At 49.4% G+C, this 18120-nt stretch overlaps 1 protein-coding gene across 1 annotated transcript; it reads left to right on the forward strand.

Moving 5' to 3' along the window:
* The first annotated feature begins 2090 nt into the window (after positions 1–2090).
* Positions 2091–14634, forward strand: SLC2A2 (solute carrier family 2 member 2). The gene is made up of 11 exons (XM_054386370.1): positions 2091–2123; positions 2712–2807; positions 3325–3590; positions 4138–4262; positions 5472–5587; positions 6371–6533; positions 7494–7681; positions 8753–8857; positions 10652–10753; positions 12471–12674; positions 14443–14634. Exons 1-11 carry the CDS (start codon positions 2091–2093, stop codon positions 14632–14634), a joined length of 1590 nt encoding a protein of 529 aa, XP_054242345.1.
* Positions 14635–18120: the final 3486 nt, after the last annotated feature.

Raw genomic sequence — 18120 nt, forward strand, 5'->3', positions numbered from 1 at the left:
TGGGGCTGTTCAGCCTGGAGAAACAAAGGCTTCAGGGAGACCTTACTGCAGCCTTGCAGTATGTAAAGGGGGCCTGGAAGAAAGATGGGGACAGGCTTCTTAGCAGGGCCTGTTCTGACAGGAGAGGATGGTTTGAAACTAAAAGAGGGGAGATTTAGCATAGAGAGAGGGAAGACATTTTTTAGACTGAGGGTGATGAAACCCTGGGCCAGGTTGCCCAGAGAGATAGTAGACACCCCATCCTTGGAAACATTCCAGGTCAGGTTGTCTGGGGCTCTGAGCAACCTGATCTAGTTAAAGATGTCCCTGCTCACTGCAAGGGGATTGGACTGGATGACCTTTAAAGATGCCTTCCAAGCCAACCCACTTTGTGGCTTTATAATTCAGTCTGGGATACTGGGCCAGGGCTCTGATGTGTTCTGTGGCTCCAACGTGAGCAGCCCGTTAATGGCCTAACCCTGCCACCCACAGAGTGAAGGCATTTAACCACAGTGCAAAGAAAACAGCCTTGTAAATGCCTGGGTATCCACACACAGCGAGCAAACAAACCTGGTGGGCAAAGATCTCACCTGGAAGGACAAATATTGGGGAAAACTTCAAAAAGTTCAGCCTGGGGGGCCCCCTGCTCACAGCTATGCCAGCTCCAGAGCGGAATGCAGGTGCTGTGCCTGGAATCAATGCTTGCAGTAATGCAATGAACTTTTCTCCTCCAGTTAAAGTTTTACTTCTCTGGAAGAGGCCAGTGCAAAGATTAGTGGTCTTACACTCACTTGTTTTTTGTTTGTTTTGTTTTGTTTTTTTGTCTCTTCCTCTGTAGAAAGTACATTCTGTGCCCATGTGAAGTGTGGCTGACTGAGAGCATCATCCAGCTCAGCTGCTGACCCATCAAGGGCTTATCTGGAAGGCAAAGGCATTAATAAGCATTAATCACCTTCTGAGCTGATTCAGACTTTGGCACACCGAGCTGGGGGTGGCCACCATTTACTCCAGCTCCTCTTGCTGACAAAATCAAGGACAACAAGAGCTGAGCAAGACCAGCTCAGACCAGCTTCTGCAGATGTGCAAAGTTCACGAGTCGCAAGCAAGTCCAGCCAAAGGGCTGTGACATTTGGCAGCATCGATGGTGTCTGATAGCATTGCCAATGTTTGCCAGCATCAGCAATATCTGACAGCACAGTAATGAGCTGGGCTCAGTGGTCACACCATTGTGGGCTTCAAAGTAAAACCAGACATCATTGTCATCTCCTGGGTAATTTTACTAGGCAGTATCTCCCATATGTACGCTCAGCTATCTCCTCTGACTGCTCAGGATGCAGAGAATCAGAGAATCACTTTGCCTGGAGAAGATTTTTTTCAGATCATCAAGTTCAAGCACAGCTTAGAGGTGTGTACTGGCATTACAGCTACGTGTTGAGAGGGCTGTGTGCATGCAGGTAAGTATGTGCATGGACACACAGAGAGAGAGACAGAGACCTGGCTGCATCTGCATTTACAGGTGTTTGGCTCAATATGCTATAGCTACTCACCTATATATTTTAAAGCAGGTGCCAAGTGCTATCTAAATAAAACACTCTTAGTCATTTTTCTAGCTTCTTGGCTACCCATGCTGGGAAAGGTTTCTTCTTGCTCTTTCAGCAGGAGGGCTGTCATGGAGCAGAAAATCCCAGCAGAGAAGCTAAAAAATGTGCTGAACACCTTGAAGGCATGCTTCAGCATCTTCCCCAAACCCCAGCACGTCACACTGCAGACTGGTCAGTTGAGGGACAGCCCCAAACCAGCCTTTCAGCTGGATCATTGGAATTTCTCAGGTCCACTCTACATCTTGCAGGTCTCCCACTGTTTCATTTGTCCCCCCAAATGCAGGGATTGGACTAGTGGCTGTCCTGAGCCAAGCAGTAGCCAAACAGCACGTGTAAGGCTTTGGTTTCTCATTAACTCCAGAGTTGATATAATCCCATCTCTTGGCGCACCAGCCACTTTTGCTGCCTTCATCCCAGCCCTGCTCTCCCTTCTTTCCTGCCCAAGCTCCCACTTCCCTCCACATCCCAGACCAGTGACTGCTCTTGGGAGCACAGTGGAGAAGCTGCAAGATGGACAAGAGAAACAAAATGCAAGCGGAGAAGGTAACCATGGCTTGGTGGTATTTTTTGCACTAGAATTTCTGCAGGAGCCCAGCACTGAAGCAGTGGCATTTATTGGGTGCCAAGACCAAAAACAACAAGAAAAAAAAATTTCTTTTCCCTAATTACCTGCTCTTTGATGGCTGCATACTGAGCACAGATGCAAAAGGGGTCAAGGGATTATTTAAACTCTGATGGAACGAATTAATACTTGAGACAGCACTGCTGAAAAACACCATTTTGGACACTTTTTTACCTACCTGTTCTGCATCTGCTCCGGGATGGGGAGGGGGCAGTGAATGCTGCTGCTGCTAGCATAGCTGCCGCTCACCCGGGAACATCGGGGTGAGGACCGGCGGCGCAGCAGGGAGAGCCCCGGCACAGATTGCTCTTGGTGAGGCAACACTGCTCTGCCCTGGGAGCCCGATCCTACTCATCCTCAGGGAATTTGGAGCCAGCGAAAGCACCTGAGCTGCTGCAGCAGCACCCCTGGGTGCTACGGTCCTGGGGGACAGGGGTAGGGTGCAGCTCCCCCAGGTTCGGGCAGGGCTAGAACAGCAGGGTGAGGCTGATCTCTGCTTCCTCTCCCAGCACCTCACGGGAACGCTGATCCTCTCCGTCTTCACTGCAGTGCTGGGCTTCTTCCAGTATGGTTACAGCCTGGGTGTCATTAATGCCCCCCAGAAGGTAAGCAGAGCGCCCTGGAGCCGTGCACAGCTAAGGGACAAGGGCTTCAGGGCAGCCAAGGCTGGTTGGTCCGTTGCAGAAGCCCTCCGAAGGGCTCTGTCCCTTCCCGAGGTGCTATTTCTCACAGTACAAAGGCCCCATGGTAAAGCAGAGGGGTGAGAAAACAGCGGGGACCCCCACACTGCCACTCCTCAGGCTCTGCATGTCCTGCTGCTGTCCCTAGCACAGTGTCTGTGCCCAGACAGAGGGCTGGCACCTCTCCACAGGTGCCAAATTCAGGCACTGTGCTCACCCCATGCCCAGGAGGTGGTGTCAGACATGGGGTGATGCTCTGTGCCTGCCCTTGTCTCTGCCTGCAGCAGGTCCAAGTGCTGGGGAGCTGTGGGGGACCCAAATTTCACCCCTGCAGAGCCTCTGATGAAAAGTTGATCCTGGGGCAGAAAGAATGCCCAAAAGGGGGGGTTAGGGATGGTTATAGATAGGAGCTGATGGCAGTTTTCCTCTCTGCCCATCACAGGTGATTGAAGCCCACTACAGGCGTGTGCTGGGCATCACCCCCCTGGACAGATATGCCCCAAATGCCTCTGAGGAGGATGGCACCAGCACCATGGCACCCTGGTTTGGCACCGAAGGCACCCTGGCACCCCTGGATGACAGTGCTGAGGACCTTGCCACCTCTTCACACATCCTCACCATGTACTGGTCCCTCTCTGTCTCCGTGTTTGCCATCGGTGGCATGGTCTCCTCCTTCACCGTGGGGTGGATCGGCGACCGGCTGGGGAGGTGAGAGGACCTTGGGTGCTGTGACTGGCATGCCCCAGCCCAAGCCTTTTCGCTCCATTTCCTTTCCCTTAGAGCACTTCCCTCCCTGTAGAAATACAATGTGTGTGATTTTTTTTCCTAATTTAATGCAAAAAAGAAAACAACAACAACAAAAAAAACCCCATCCAAACCTCCAAAATACCGTTCCAGCCATCAGAGAGATCTGGCTTATTAAAATCCTCACTTATAAATCAGGGGGTTTATTGCAACTTTTAGCACTTCAGACAAGCAGCTGATGAGCATCCTTGATTAACTTCCAAATTCCATCCCCCTCCCCTCCTTTCCATTCCAAAAGGGAGAGGAATGGTGTTTGCACAGGATGTATGATATACTTTTAACTGCCCTGATTGCACCCCTGCCTGACATTTTTTTTTTGGTGCCTACGATCATTAATTCTTTCCCTGTAGTGCTGATTAAGTCACTTAATAGCTCTGAGTGTATGTTGTGACGGCTGCTTTGGTTGAGAGAGGTGCCAGAAAGAGGTTTGCTGCTGCTGCTGCCTTTTCAGGGTGAAAGCCATGCTGGTGGTCAACGTCCTCTCCATCACTGGGAACCTCCTGATGGGGCTGTCAAAATTTGGGCCGTCTCACATCCTCATCATCGCCGGGAGAGCAGTCACAGGGCTGTACTGTGGTAAGCCCAGGCAGGGTCAAGCACTGCAAAACAGCTCCATAGTGGGTGCTGGGGGCTGCAGCTTGGTGTTTCCTATATATTTTGAATCTTTTTTTTTTTTTAGTTCAGTAAGGGTCTTCAGGTGGAGGTTTCTCTCTTCTCCCTGTACTTGTCCATCCAGGCTGGATGAGGCTCTGGCCAGCCTGATCTAGTGTGAGGTGTCCCTGCCCATGGCAAGGGGGTTGGAACTAGGTGATCCTTGTGGTCCCTTCCAACCCTGACTGATTCTATGATTCTTGATCCAGGATCTTTCCTAGAAGCATTTCTGGCAGGGGGCGTTGGAGTTGATGATCTTCAAAGGTCCCTTCCAACCCCTAGTATTCTATGATCCTGTGATCATTTGGGTTGGGTCTACCATGAAATCAGTTTATTTTATGTTATCCTAGAAAGGAGTGAGACCTTCCTCTGCATCTCAGGTAATTAATGATAGAACAAGAGGGGATGGCCTTAAGCTGCTACTGGTTAGGTTTAGACTGGATATCAGGAAAAAAAAAATTCAGTAGTCAGGCACTGGAATGTGCTGCCCAGGGTGGTGGTTGAGTCACCAACCCTGGACGTGATTAAAGGTCATTTGGATGTGGTGCTTGAGGATATGGAACCTTGTAGAGTAGGGTTATCAGTTGGACTTGGTGATCCTGAGGGTCTTTGCCAACCTGAACGATTCTGTGATCTCAGGGCTCTGACTTGGTGGTGGCTGTTGGGACAGTATGTCATCAGCCAAGCTGTGTAACAGGTTCCCCAGACTGCAGTGCTATCAAGAAGATAGTAGAGGAGCACTGTACAGCCTGAGGATAAGATAGGGGGCAAGTAACATGGAATGACATTTATTATCACTCTTACTGCTACACAGGCACAATACTCTGTTCTGAAGGTTCAAGGCAAGTTTTAAGAAAGCTCTTTGCTGTGTAACAACTCCTCCCAGAGCATGATCTCTGCTCCATGCTTGAATGTGTGTGTCCAAGTGTAAAGGCTTCCCAGCTTGGGGCTCTCATCCAGGGATATCCAAGCACTTTTGCAGAGTGCAGGTGGTTCCCAGCCAGGCACAAGGGGCTTAGTGGGATGTGGGATGCAGCACATAGGCTCCATCCTCCTTTCCCAGTTGGGAAGCAGTTTCTGCTGGTTGCCAAGATGTGGTGTAGAAAAGGTGACACCTGCCTGTGCTTGGTGCAGGGCTCTCCTCTGGACTCGTGCCCATGTACGTCAGTGAGGTCTCTCCCACGGCCCTTCGAGGAGCGCTGGGGACACTGCACCAGCTTGCTATCGTCACAGGTATCCTCATCAGCCAGGTAAGAAGGCAAGTGCATGGGTCCAGGCAGAGTATTTCAGAGATCAGAGATACTCCAGTGATATGCTGGGGTGTCACTCACCCTTCCACCCCAAAACTGAAGAGCAGTGCAAAGCAATCTGCTCTGATGGGCTTAAACTCCCACCTTGAGTCAGAGGTGTCTTACAGAGATGACTTCTCATGAAATAAAAAGTACTTCTGCAAACAGTTTGTCCCCTCCCCTGGTCAAGCTTTTGTAAGCACCTCCTCGGAGTCAGCCTGAATCCTAACATGAGATCCCTGATATTCAAGGTGCTCAAAAATGGCTTCGTCAGATTAGCAGGGAGCTCAACATCCCTGTCAGCACAGCAGGAGTCCCAGCTGCGTGACAGGCTGGCACACAACTGTACCAAGAACCAACACATCCAGAAAAACTCAACATAACCACAAAGTTCATCTAAACTGATTTAGCCAAAGAGTGTGGACAGACGACAGGGGGAGGAAAAAGCTCACAAGGAAGGACCTGCTGGCCTCATAGGCTGTGGGAATGCAAAAAAAATGCTTTGCAGAGGGTTGCTCCGCAGCACCTGTAAGCCAAAGTCTCCCTCACGACATTTCACACCATCTGTTCATTCCTTCCTTGTAAGTGTGGATCACAACTAAAGAAATCCAATTGTTAGGACTGAGAATTGGTGTTTGCTTCTGCTTTGCCTCCAGGCTGTCCCTTTGAAATGCCACGCTGGTCAGCTCCTTTCTTTTCCTAGGCTCCAAAATAACCCATTCACACATACTTCAATTATTCCAGGTCCTTGGACTAGACTTTCTTCTGGGCAACGATGAGATGTGGCCCCTGCTCCTGGGTCTGTCTGGTGTGGCTGCTCTCCTGCAGTTCTTCCTGCTCTTGCTGTGCCCTGAGAGCCCTCGATACCTTTACATCAAACTGGGGAAGGTGGAGGAAGCTAAAAAAAGTAAGACACACATTCTGGGCTCCTCTGGAGCTGTTTTTACACTCTACATGGTGCTAAATGCAGCAGGGAAATCCTGGCTGAGGGCTCACACGTGTAGCTCCATCCCACACAGCACATTTGCAGGTGGGATTTTGGACACTGGCATATAGTGACTGACTAAGGCACACTCACTTCTGTGTCGCTGTGGGTGGTGTGAGCCTCAGCATGCCACTCCTTTCCATCACAGAGCTCACATCTAGCAGATGCCACCCCCAAACCCCCCATTCAACTGGAAGGGATTTCACCCAGGTGCAAAAATGACATCTTCTGGGGAACAGCTGATGTCTTGCTGCTATTTGCAGCTATACACCAAATCCACAGTGCTTACTGCGACCAGCGATGCACCTTCCAGCATGGGTCCAGCCAGGTTCCAGCCATGTCTGCAGGCAGGAAGAGCAGTCAATCATAGGACACAGCTGAAACTAAGAAGCTCTGAGGTGCTGAAGCATAAATTACTTCTGGACCAGAAACCATTTAGACACATGAGACACTGGAACAGGTTGCTCAGGGAGGTGGTAGAAGTCTCATCCCTGCAGGTTTTTAAGGCCAGGCTGGATGTGGCTGTGAGCAACCTGATCTAGTGTGAGGTGTCTCTGCCCATGGCAGGGGGGTTGGAACTGGATGATCTTTGAGGTCCCTTCCAAGCCTAGCAATTCTATAATTGTATAACTCTAATAAGCATTGCAGAGGGACAGGGCTTGAGTGTGGCATCTCAGAGCTTTCACAGATCCAATGTGCTGCTGCCCCTTGCCAAACAGACAAACTGTGGGACTTGGTGTGCCATAGGAGTCCTCAGAGGAAGAGGACATTACTGTCCATGTGGTTGGCTTCCCCTGCCTTTTGGCTAGAGAGGTTCTTGTCCTTACTCTTCCCCTTATCCACCACTGCAAATAAAACGTCAGTCTTTTTTTTTTGCTTAAGGTTTGAAAAGGCTCAGAGGAAACTGTGACCCGATGAAAGAGATTGCTGAGATGGAAAAGGAAAAGCAGGAAGCTGCTAGTGAGAAGAAAGTCTCCATAAAGCAGCTTTTCACCTCTTCCAAGTACAGGCAGGCTGTCGTTGTGGCACTGATGGTGCAGATCTCTCAGCAGTTCTCAGGAATCAACGCGGTGAGTCTCCCAAAAGCCTTGGCCTTTGGAAATCCACACTGAGCAGGAAAAGGCAGGCTTTGGCTCTGCCCAAGTCAGGTAGGAGTGAACAAAAAGCTTCTCTGTGGCTCCAATAAGTCTTGTGACCACCATCATCAGTGTTGAAGGCAGACCTCACTGCCAAGCCAGGCTATGGGAGGACAGGACAGGAGGGTGTGAGGGAGTTCAGCATGAAAGCAGCTGGCAAGGCAGAGCCACACTGAGTTCTCCTGTGATCCTCCTCATACCTGAGTTCAGCAGCACTGCACTCTGCTTAATGACCACCTGCTCACCCCAGGAACCACATAGTCACTGTCTTCCAGATATTTTTAGATAAACAGGTTTTGCAGCACCTCCTGGGATACCAGAAATCACCATTTTACACCTAGGAGCATGGAGCCTCCTCAAACCCAGCTAAGACTCACATTTTGAAATTCTGGTGGCAGGTTTAGAAAGGCTGAGGCTCTATCTCACAAGCTTTCAAAACTCTAAGAGCATTTCCACATCAAGCAGAGTAGCAACATGCAGGGATGCTCAGCGTCACAGGGCTGAGCTGGGGCTCAGCACCCCACAGAGCTGAGCTGCCTTGGCTTGAGGCCATTCCCAGTCCCATCCACCAGCCACAGGGTCAGCCACCCACTTACCTCCTGCCCTTGGAATTGCCTTATTCTTGGAGAAAGGGAGACATCTGAGTCATTCCAATGTAGCAAGAGTAATTTTTAAAGGTCTTGGTCTCCAGTGGTCAGTGCTGGTCACCTGGCTTCCAAGATTAAACCTGAGACTACATGGAAGAAAACATCTTTAAATGTGCAAATGCAGCAGGTCAGGAGGAGAATTTCCATGGGATTTTGAACTCCCTCAGGCTCCTCTGAAAGTTTCAACTGTAATTATTATAACAAGCCATTAGAAGTTGAAAAAAGAAAAACCAAACCCTAATCGTAATTAAATTACTTCACATCTCAGCCAAGCAAGGTGCAACTCTTCCCTCAAGAGAACAAAGAAAAGTTTCACCAGCCCAGTTGTCTAATCCTTCATCCTAACGTATTTTGATAGATCTTTTACTACTCCACAAACATTTTTGAGAGAGCTGGAGTTGGCCAACCAGTTTATGCAACCATCGGCGTTGGAGTGGTGAACACAATCTTCACTGTTATCTCTGTAAGTAAATACCTCTGCCCCCCACACCCCGGACTACAAGAACACATAAGCTACAACGTGCTTTTGAAACATGATTTGATCCTGCAGTTGGGGCTGGGAGTTGCAGTTTTGCAGGGCTGACCCTGAGCACCTCACAGGAAAAGTCATTCCCTGGCCAAGCCTTGTTTAAAAGAATCCAAGCTTGGCGGCTGCCAAACAGCACTGCTGGATGTCTCGGGGAGGGAGAACTGCCATCACCTCTGGTAGCTCAGCTTTTCTCCCCTCATCAAAGAAAAGTTGCCTTTGAGATTGAAATTCTGCAGGTGGAGCAGGCAGGGGATTGGGGTTGTGATGGGGAAGGCAGCAGCTCACAATCTGCCTCTTAGCTGTTATCTTTCAAGTGGTTTTCCTTATGCATGTAGCACCTGCACCAGTGATAGCCAAAGGCTGTTCCATGCCAATAAAAGCAACCCAGCACCTATCCTGTGGTATCAGTGTGGGACTCAGTGGCAATAAAAGGCTGGTTCCCTTTCTTTGTCTGAACACAAGCTCTATCAGCAGGCAATTATTTCTTTAATGTGCCATTAATAGAAGATCAGGAAATGCCAAGCTCATTTCCCTCACATCTCTAGGGGGACCTAAGGACTAGCTGTAAAGGAGAAAGACACAGCTCCAAGAGATCTTTGTCCAGGAAGTCTTGGGGTGCACCTGCTGCAGAGGAAGGCCACCACAGGTCCCATACAGAGGAGAAAACATGATGTTTATTGTGGAAAGAGGCATAGAGGCATGCAGCTGGAAGAGATCTTTCTCAGGCTTGAAGTGTCTGCTGCAGTTTAATCTCCACCCTGGGGCTGTGCTGCTTGCAGCCTGGGACATTTGCTCTTTGCTTCTTTTGGCTATAAGCACTTAAAAATTAGCTACATTTGTCAATAAATGACAGACCCTGATCAAAAGGCAGCAGCACTGACAGGCAGATGGACCTTGGCAAGGGGAGAAGGGAGCACAGAGCCCTGCCCTGTGCACCTTCCTGAGTTGGCAGGACGAAGGGCCTCCAGCAAGAGATGGTCCCTTGGAAGCACAAATCCCTCACTGTAATGACAGCAAAGGCTGCTCCTATAGCCAAAGGTGTCCTTTGAAGCAGAGGGGAAAGGAGCAGGCAGCCTCAGAGGTTAGTGCACAGTATCTGAGGGCAGGCCAGGTGTGCTGTCCTCTGGAGTTACCCACATCAGCCCACTGGGTGAAGGGACAAATGTTGAAAGTTGGGTGAGATGACTGGAGCACACCAAGAGGAGTTGAGAAGGAACAAGCTAGACCTTGTGGCTGCCAGGGAAGCAAAAGGAATCTGGAAGCAGTAGGAGGAAAAATCCTGACTCTGGGTGCTACATAACTATCCCTGTCCTAGGACAGGCAAGGTGCAGTGACCTGTGAAGTGACTTGAATCTTGCTACATTTTGAAGGCTGCTTCCAAACTAATGCAGACCTACTAAGTTTATTCTTCTTGAAAAACAAAAAAGTGAGAGAGAAAAAGTCCTCCATGGTCAGCAATGCATTCACAGGAGCAGTGGGAATCCCTGGGAGCCTGGCAGTGCATGAGCCCTGAGTATATGAGGTCTCACTTTACCCTTGGCAGGGTGACTGCTCAGTCTGGCTCCCCAGCAGCCACCAGCAGAGCTTCTCACACTTGGAAACCACAAGAGCTAGAAAACTAGGAGTGTGTTGTGTTAGTGGTAAGGGGTTGCTCACTGCTAGTACACCTGACTGAACCTCCTGAGAGCAGCAGTGTTAGAGACTGAGCTGCTGCACATATTTCTGCAGGTCTTTCTGGTGGAGAAAGCAGGCAGGAGATCCCTGTTCCTGGCTGGTTTGATGGGTATGCTGGTGAGCACCGTGGCCATGACTGTTGGACTTTTGCTCCTGGTAAGGATTTCTCTCCATCTTCTCTCCATGTCTTGCAAACCAGAGAAGACAAACCACCCTTTAAAGTGAATTTTCTGCATTTTAATCTCAGAGAAGTTCAGAGAACATTTGTTCTTAGAAGGGACAATTCAAAGTGGCCATAGTTGGAGCCATCTCTGGGCACAGCAGTGCCCAAGGACACTGTGCTCTTTTGGCCCCTGAGACACCCCAATGCTGCTAGAAATGACATGTCCCCTGCCCCCTCCTAGAGCCCACTGACAACCTCAGCTCCTTAGCAACTGTTCCCATGGCATAATCCCATGCCTGCTGAGAAAACCCAGGGCATGCCTCCACGAGCCCTAAACCCTCACCTTGCATCTCCCTGGCTTGGTGCAGGGATACTAGACTAGCATTTGTCTTTAAAAAAAAAGGGACAAATTATTCCTTCTGACACCCAGGTGAGGGGTCAGGCTGTGAGACATGGGGCAGAACAGGCAGAGGATGTAAAATCATAGAATGGTCTGGGTTGGAAGGGACCTCCAAAGGTCATCTAGTCCAACCCCCCTGCAGTGAGCAGGGACATCCTCCATGTCCTAGATCAGGTTGCCCAGAGCCCTGTCAAGCCTCACCTTGAATAGCGAGAGGGATGGGGCCCCAACCACCTCCTTGGGCAACCTGTTCCAGTGTTGCACTACCCTCACGGTAAAGAACTTGCTCTTAACATCCAATCTAAGTCTACTCTTCTCTAGTTTGAAAACATTGTCCCTTGTCCTATCACTACAGGCCTCAGTAAAAAGTCTGTAGCTGGACCCTGTCAAACTCAGTCCAAAGCACTGGTGCAAGCCACCATGAAGATGTAAAACCAAATAAGAGGTGGGCTTCCTTCAGTGGACACTTTGGTCATTAACAAAGACACTATTTTGCCTATTCCTAGCCATGCTGCAGGCATGGAGTGGGCTCAAATGTACAGCTGAGCTGACAGTTGTGAGTCCCGAGCCCTCTCCACACGAGGCAATGCTGGCACCACACACCCAGCCAACAGCCATCACGAGAGTTTAGAGCATTAATTATTCATGTCCAGGCCCCCCCTTGTCTGAACAGAAAGACATTTCTGAAGAGATGCCTGTGGTGGGTTGAAAATTCCCCCCCCCACAACATTAACTTTGCCAGACTAGCTCAGGTGGAAGCAAATGGAAGCTGTATTTACAAGCAAAGCTACAATCTACAACAGAATGCAATGAATAGGTACAAAATATACAGTATTGACAATATGTACAGGTATTTGCAATAAACAAACAGCACAAGGACCCCCTGGCCAAAAGACCAGGGGAGCTGCAACAGCTTCTCTCTCCCTGCCTCCCCCTTGGCCCCCTGTACAAAAGGGAAGAGAGAGAGAAGCAGAGATATTAGATTTAGCCAAAACAGAAGCGATGCAGCCAAGGTCAGCAAAGCCAGTTAGTATCTCCCCAGCGAAGAAGCGAGACGAGAAGAGAAGCAAAGAGAGAAATTGTTTTGGGAACCGAATCTTATCTCTCCAATGGAATTGTTTAGAAAAATCATAATTTTCCTTTTTGCACCCAATAGTGATTTATTTACACTTTACTAGTTTTCCACTCAAGATTGGTGAAAAATGTTATAGGCATAGTTTGAAACTATCACAATGCCTAATTAAAGTAATAATGACCACTAATGAGAGCTGCGCTGGGACGGTAACGCCGAGCGGTACATCCTCTTGCAGAAACAGTTTGCCTGGATGAGCTACGTCAGCATGGTCGCCATCTTCCTCTTCGTCATCTTCTTCGAAGTGGGGCCAGGGCCCATCCCCTGGTTTATCGTGGCCGAGCTGTTCAGCCAGGGCCCTCGCCCTGCCGCCATCGCCGTCGCCGGCTTCTGCAACTGGACCTGCAACTTCATCGTGGGGATGTGCTTCCAGTACCTCACGGTAAGGAATCATAATCATAGAGTTGTTAGGGTTGGAAGGGACCTCAAGCATCATCTAGTTCCAAATCCCCTGCCGTGGGCAGGGACACCTCACACTAGATAGGTTGAATCTGCCTGAAACCCAATGGCAGCCCAGTGGGACGTGCCTGTGCCTCGCACATCTCCATCTCCAAGCCTCGCTGGACGCCTCAGACACCTGGGGTAGGAAGAGGAAGTGTTTTGATTGGGAATAAATGAACAAGGCAGGAATTAGAAACACACAGTTACCTTTATTTCCCCCAAAACCCCACCCCAAAATGATATACAAAACCGGTTACCTTTTATTTACAGGTTCTGTTCAGTCAGGAATTCTACAAGGATGCTTACGGGCAACTTTAGTTCAATTTAGAGAATTCAGAAAATGGAGAAGGTGAAGCCACAAGATAGCTTTACCCCACTTAGGAAATCAGAGGCAAGCCAGGACCCTAGGGAAAAGCCAAGAGTGCCAGATGTTACCCATGAGGGTGAAGTAGGAATTTGGAGATGGTTCCTGGATCTCTCCTTGGTGGCAGGCTTCAGAACTGCAAGCTTTATAATCCAATTTGTGGATCACACGGCATAAATCCAAATAAATGGGACCCGCCAAAGTCAAAGTGTCTCCAGACACAGCTCCCACGAGGCAAATCTCATGGAGCAGCACAAGAGAAGCCGCACTGCCAGCGTGTTTCCAGCCAACAGCCGCAGTTTACAGCAGGCAGGGTCGCTCCAGCACAGGCAGGGAGCAGGAACCCAGGGTAAGCAGGTCTGGGGAGAAGCCAGGTCCAGGTGCTGCAGGCTAATCTCTCCAATTTCACCATGAGTCCAATGAATCCCAAAACGAGTCCAAAACAAGTCCCAAAACTGAGTTCGAGACCACTTTCTGGTCACTCTATTTAAGATTTCACTAGACAATGTGTCCAGTGCCAGTATAGACTGGGCACAAAGAACCCAGCCAGTCACAATTCCAGATCCTAGCATGGGCCTTCCCATGAGTGAATACACGTGAGGAACTGTAGCTCCCAGCGGGAAGAAAGGAGCCTTTTTTACCTTTCCCCACTGGAGCTCCCAGGGGGAGGGGAAATGAATTTCACACCTTTGTCTTCCCCCATTCAAACCTTTGCAGAGGGAGGTGAGGGAAGGGGGGGCTTGGAGCAACCTACAACAGGAAGTCATCCCTGCAGTGCTGATGTCCTCTGTTAATTCACTCATAAGAATGTGGTGGGTTGAAATTAACCCCCCCAATGTAAAATTTCCAGACTAGCTCAGTTGAAAGAAAATGAAGCTGTATTTGCAGGCAAAACCTACAATCTAAAATATGAAATGCAATGAATATGTACAAAACATACAATATTTACAATTTCTAAACAACACAAGAATCCCCCCCCCCGGAAATAAACAGGGGGTTAACAACAGCTTCCTCCTCTTCCTCCCTGTACACAGGACAAGAGAAGAAAGGAGAAAAGGAGAGAGTAGGCTGTTAGTACTTAGCCACAACAAAGGAACACAGCCAAGGTCAGCAAAGCCAGCAGAAGCACCAGCTAGAGGGAAGAAGCCAAAAAGAGAAGAAGTTAGTTTACATAACTAGCTTATGTTGGTAATCAGACCAATGGGATTTATTTAGACCTTATCATTATTTTCCCTTTTACAGCCAATGGTCATTTATTTACATTCTACTACTTTCTGTTTGGCATTTGTGGAAAATTTCTAGGCATCAGCCTAAGACTGCCACCTCTCACTTCTGCCCCCTGCAGGATCTGTGTGGCCCCTACGTCTTCGTCATCTTCGCAGCCCTGCTCCTGGTCTTCTTCCTGTTTGCGTACTTCAGGGTCCCGGAGACGAAAGGAAAGTCCTTTGAGGAGATCGCAGCTGCGTTCCGCCGCAAGAAGCTCCCGGCCAAAACCATGACTGAGCTGCAAGACCTGCGGCGCAGCGAGCAGGCATAGACATCATCACCCAGGATGGAGGGGGCTGAGCCAGAAGAGCGTTGGGCAAAAGTCTCATTTCACCAAAACCTTACAGCTGGCAGCCCAGGAGGATTCATCTGTCAGATGCCTTCTGGCTGCTGCAACTCACACCTCTGAGCCTCCAGTGCTAACCTGGTGGTTTACTCTGAAACACTTGGGTCAAGTGGGCTGTGGGAAGAGCCAGGGGAAGGATAGGAGGAATGTCTTACACCTGTGTTCCCAAGCCCTGCTGGAGGAGCCCAATGGGACAATGATCTTTACTAGTTGGCAAAGCAGAGTCATCACTCAGCTGGGATGAAGGAAAGAGGGGGTCAGCTGATGCTGTAGCTTCATCTTTTCACCTTTGTGTCCCATGCTTGCTGATTCCTTCTGCTCAGTGATCTGACACTTAGAGAAACCAACTGCCAGTGCAGTTGTGCCAACAGCACGTGGCACTGATCACCCAAGGAAGGCAAGGAAGGAAAACAGACTGGACAAACTCCCCTTTACTCTTGCCTGGCAGAGGAAGAAGGTGGATCCCACCTGTATCAGTTGGGATGTACCTTATTTGCTTTGCAACCCATGCATTATGGAAATGCTGTCCAGTCTGATACGGGTTTCTCAAGTTGCAATGTTTTTAGGAGAATCTTAGAAACTCTGACTGGGCTGATGTGAATTCTTTCCTCTTTTGTTTCAGCCAGACTATTTACCTCCTCCTCCCTCCCTTATCCCTGCTGCAGCACAAGACAGCACATCATCGACCACGCAATGGGCCTGGGCACTCCCAGCCCCCGGGGCAGGAAACTCAAGTCCCATGGTGTGACCACGACCAAGTCACTTCCTCTTGCTGCTGCTCCTTCCCCACTCCTCTTTTTGTCCAATGCTCAGACCCACAAGCTCTAGCTTCACCTGAGGCCTGGGCTCTCCATACCATGACAATTAATGATAACCCAAGGGTGAAGTGGGTTAACTGGAAGGGCACCCCACTGATCCAACTCCCACTTTGTACCACTTACAGGTTTGCTGGCTGGGTGTGTTTCAGCCAAGATCAGGAAGCCTGACCTGGATCAGGAAGCCTGATCCTGCAAGCAGGAGGTCATGTTGTTCCCATAGCCTTGTTTCTGCTCATTTTGCTTCTTTATGAGGTACTTTTATGTGACAAAAACAATTTGCAAGGATTTTTCTTACTTTTTTTTTTTGGGGGGGGGGGGTGGGGAGAGATACATTGGAATTGTTGTAAAATGCTGCTTGGTTTTTAATATTGCTATGTTCCTTGTTGTGATGGCAGGCTACCCTCTAGCAGCTTTCTCAGGATAGAAGCCTATTATTTATTCAGAGATGAAAGCCCAGCATTGCTAGGTCACCGTGAGCTCATCATGGCTGCCAGGGAAGCAGTGACCATAATGTAACAGACGAAGAAACATAACAAAAAGCAGGAGAACAGATGGGCCAAGAAGGGTTGCAGGCTGCTGCTGTTGGGTTGTTCATGCTCCTTTCCATGTGCCTGGACTTCTTTCCTTTGTAGACTTTACTCTCTTGGTATTAAGACTCTAGAGCAAACTCTGATCCCTTCCAAGTGACTGGAAGTGTAGCCACGAGGTCCACTGGGACAAGCGTCTGGCCCCGGTACGTGCACTGAAGCAGCAAGACTGCACCAAAGGCTTTCCTGGAGTGACTGCTGGGATTTAAGTAGAGGAGAACTGGATCAGTGCTGTCATGTGCTATAGCAGTGAGGGACCTGGGACTGACACAGGGCACGCAGGGTGTGTAGGAACCAGGGGGCAGGCTGCACAGAAGAGAGCAGCAGAGCTCTGGGTCAAACTGTCAGTGTGCTGCAAATGAGTCTCCCCCGGTGAGGTTAGCTGGCTCAGAAGTTCTCCAGGGTATCTACAGCAGTTAGTTAAATACTGTAATGGATTGTCTGAATGTAAAAAAAAAAAAAAAAAGAAAAGGGGGGGGGAAGAGATGGATTCTTGCTTTCATCCATGTTATCTATGTCTGTTACATAAAAGTGACAATGCACAACATGTACAGCATGTGCTGGTTTGCACTCTTCTTTTTCCCTCTGCATATCTCAGACCAACTCCAGGTGGGAGGTACTTTCCTGGCAGGACATGTTTGCTCCATTGGTGGTAATTGCCTTTGAAATGGATGTTCCAGAGGTGAGACCGGCTGGATTTGTGCAGGTATCTAATTCAGCTGTCCCCACTGCCCACCTGTAAAACCCACTGTAAAGCACACCTCTGCTTCCATGGACACTGGTGAAGCTTAGACTCAGTGCTGAGGCCTCTCTAGGCATGACAGGCAAAAGGAGCACTTGTGGAAAGAGAGTTCACAGCAGACTTGTCCCTGCTCTGAGGCAGAGCCAGGCTGGGTTTCCTTCCGGAATGGAAGAATGGGACAGCAGAGGCAAGCTGGCAGGGAGAGTGCTAGCACTGGGGTCCTGGATGTCCCTGCTGTGATCTGGCCAGTCTGCACAAACAGAACAGCTTGGGCTGTGGCCACACAACAGCCTTAGAGATGGTTTAACATGAGACAGGCTGTCGAAAACTGCTTCACTAAACTTCTGCTAAGCTTCGTGCTAGTGCCCCAGGAGCATCAGGCAGTGGCACTGTCTGTAACTCAGCAGTGAAGTGCCCCAGGGGCATCAGGCAGTGGCACTGTCTGTAACTCAGCAGTGAAGAGGTAATTTATTTAGCAACAGTGAGCAGCCAGCCTTTGTTGTCCTGTGTGTTACCAGGTGAATGATTGATCAGAGAGCCTGGTCCAGTTACCGCAGTGCAGCACACACACATCAGCTTAACAAAGCCCAAAGGACAACACTGCCCACAGCCATCTCCCTGAACTTCCCGGGACAACTGCCTGGGGCTCCAGAGGCACTAAAGTAAAATGACTCTGTGATAACCTGTGCATGTGTTTAATCAGCCTTTCTCTCCTCCTTTCATCCCACACCCCTGAGAAGCCTTTGTCTGAGCTGTAGTAGTAAAACCATCAAGTCTGGAGTAGGTCTCGCAGAGTTACCAAGCTTCACATGCCAATAATTAATTTTTTTCCCAGTGTGCTGCCAGCACAACTCAGCCTGCACTCCCTCAGTGCTGTGCTTCAGGTTGTGCTTCCTTGCTGCTGCATGGAAGAGAAGTCAGTCTTTGCCTTCCAGGCTGGGACCTCACACCCCTGCGACCTTCTTGAGGCACAAGTGGACAATGTGCCTTCATGCATTTTGCTGTTTAATTTATTTGAATATTCCCCTGGAGATGATGCTCTGCTCATTGCAGGATGTTTCAAATCACTTCTGCACATGGTTGCAGTGGGGTGGGCTTCAGCCTGGGACAGGAGGTGCAGAGCTGAATGCTGCTGAAAGCTGCAACAACCCCTGTCCTCACCAGAATTCTGGGCACCCCAGCTCAAGAAGGACAAAGAACTATTGGAAAGAGTCCAGCACAGGGCCACTAAGATGATTAGGGGACTGGAACATCTATCATAGGA

The sequence above is a fragment of the Indicator indicator genome, chromosome 13 (assembly GCF_027791375.1).
Source record: "Indicator indicator isolate 239-I01 chromosome 13, UM_Iind_1.1, whole genome shotgun sequence".
Lineage (NCBI taxonomy): Eukaryota > Metazoa > Chordata > Aves > Piciformes > Indicatoridae > Indicator > Indicator indicator.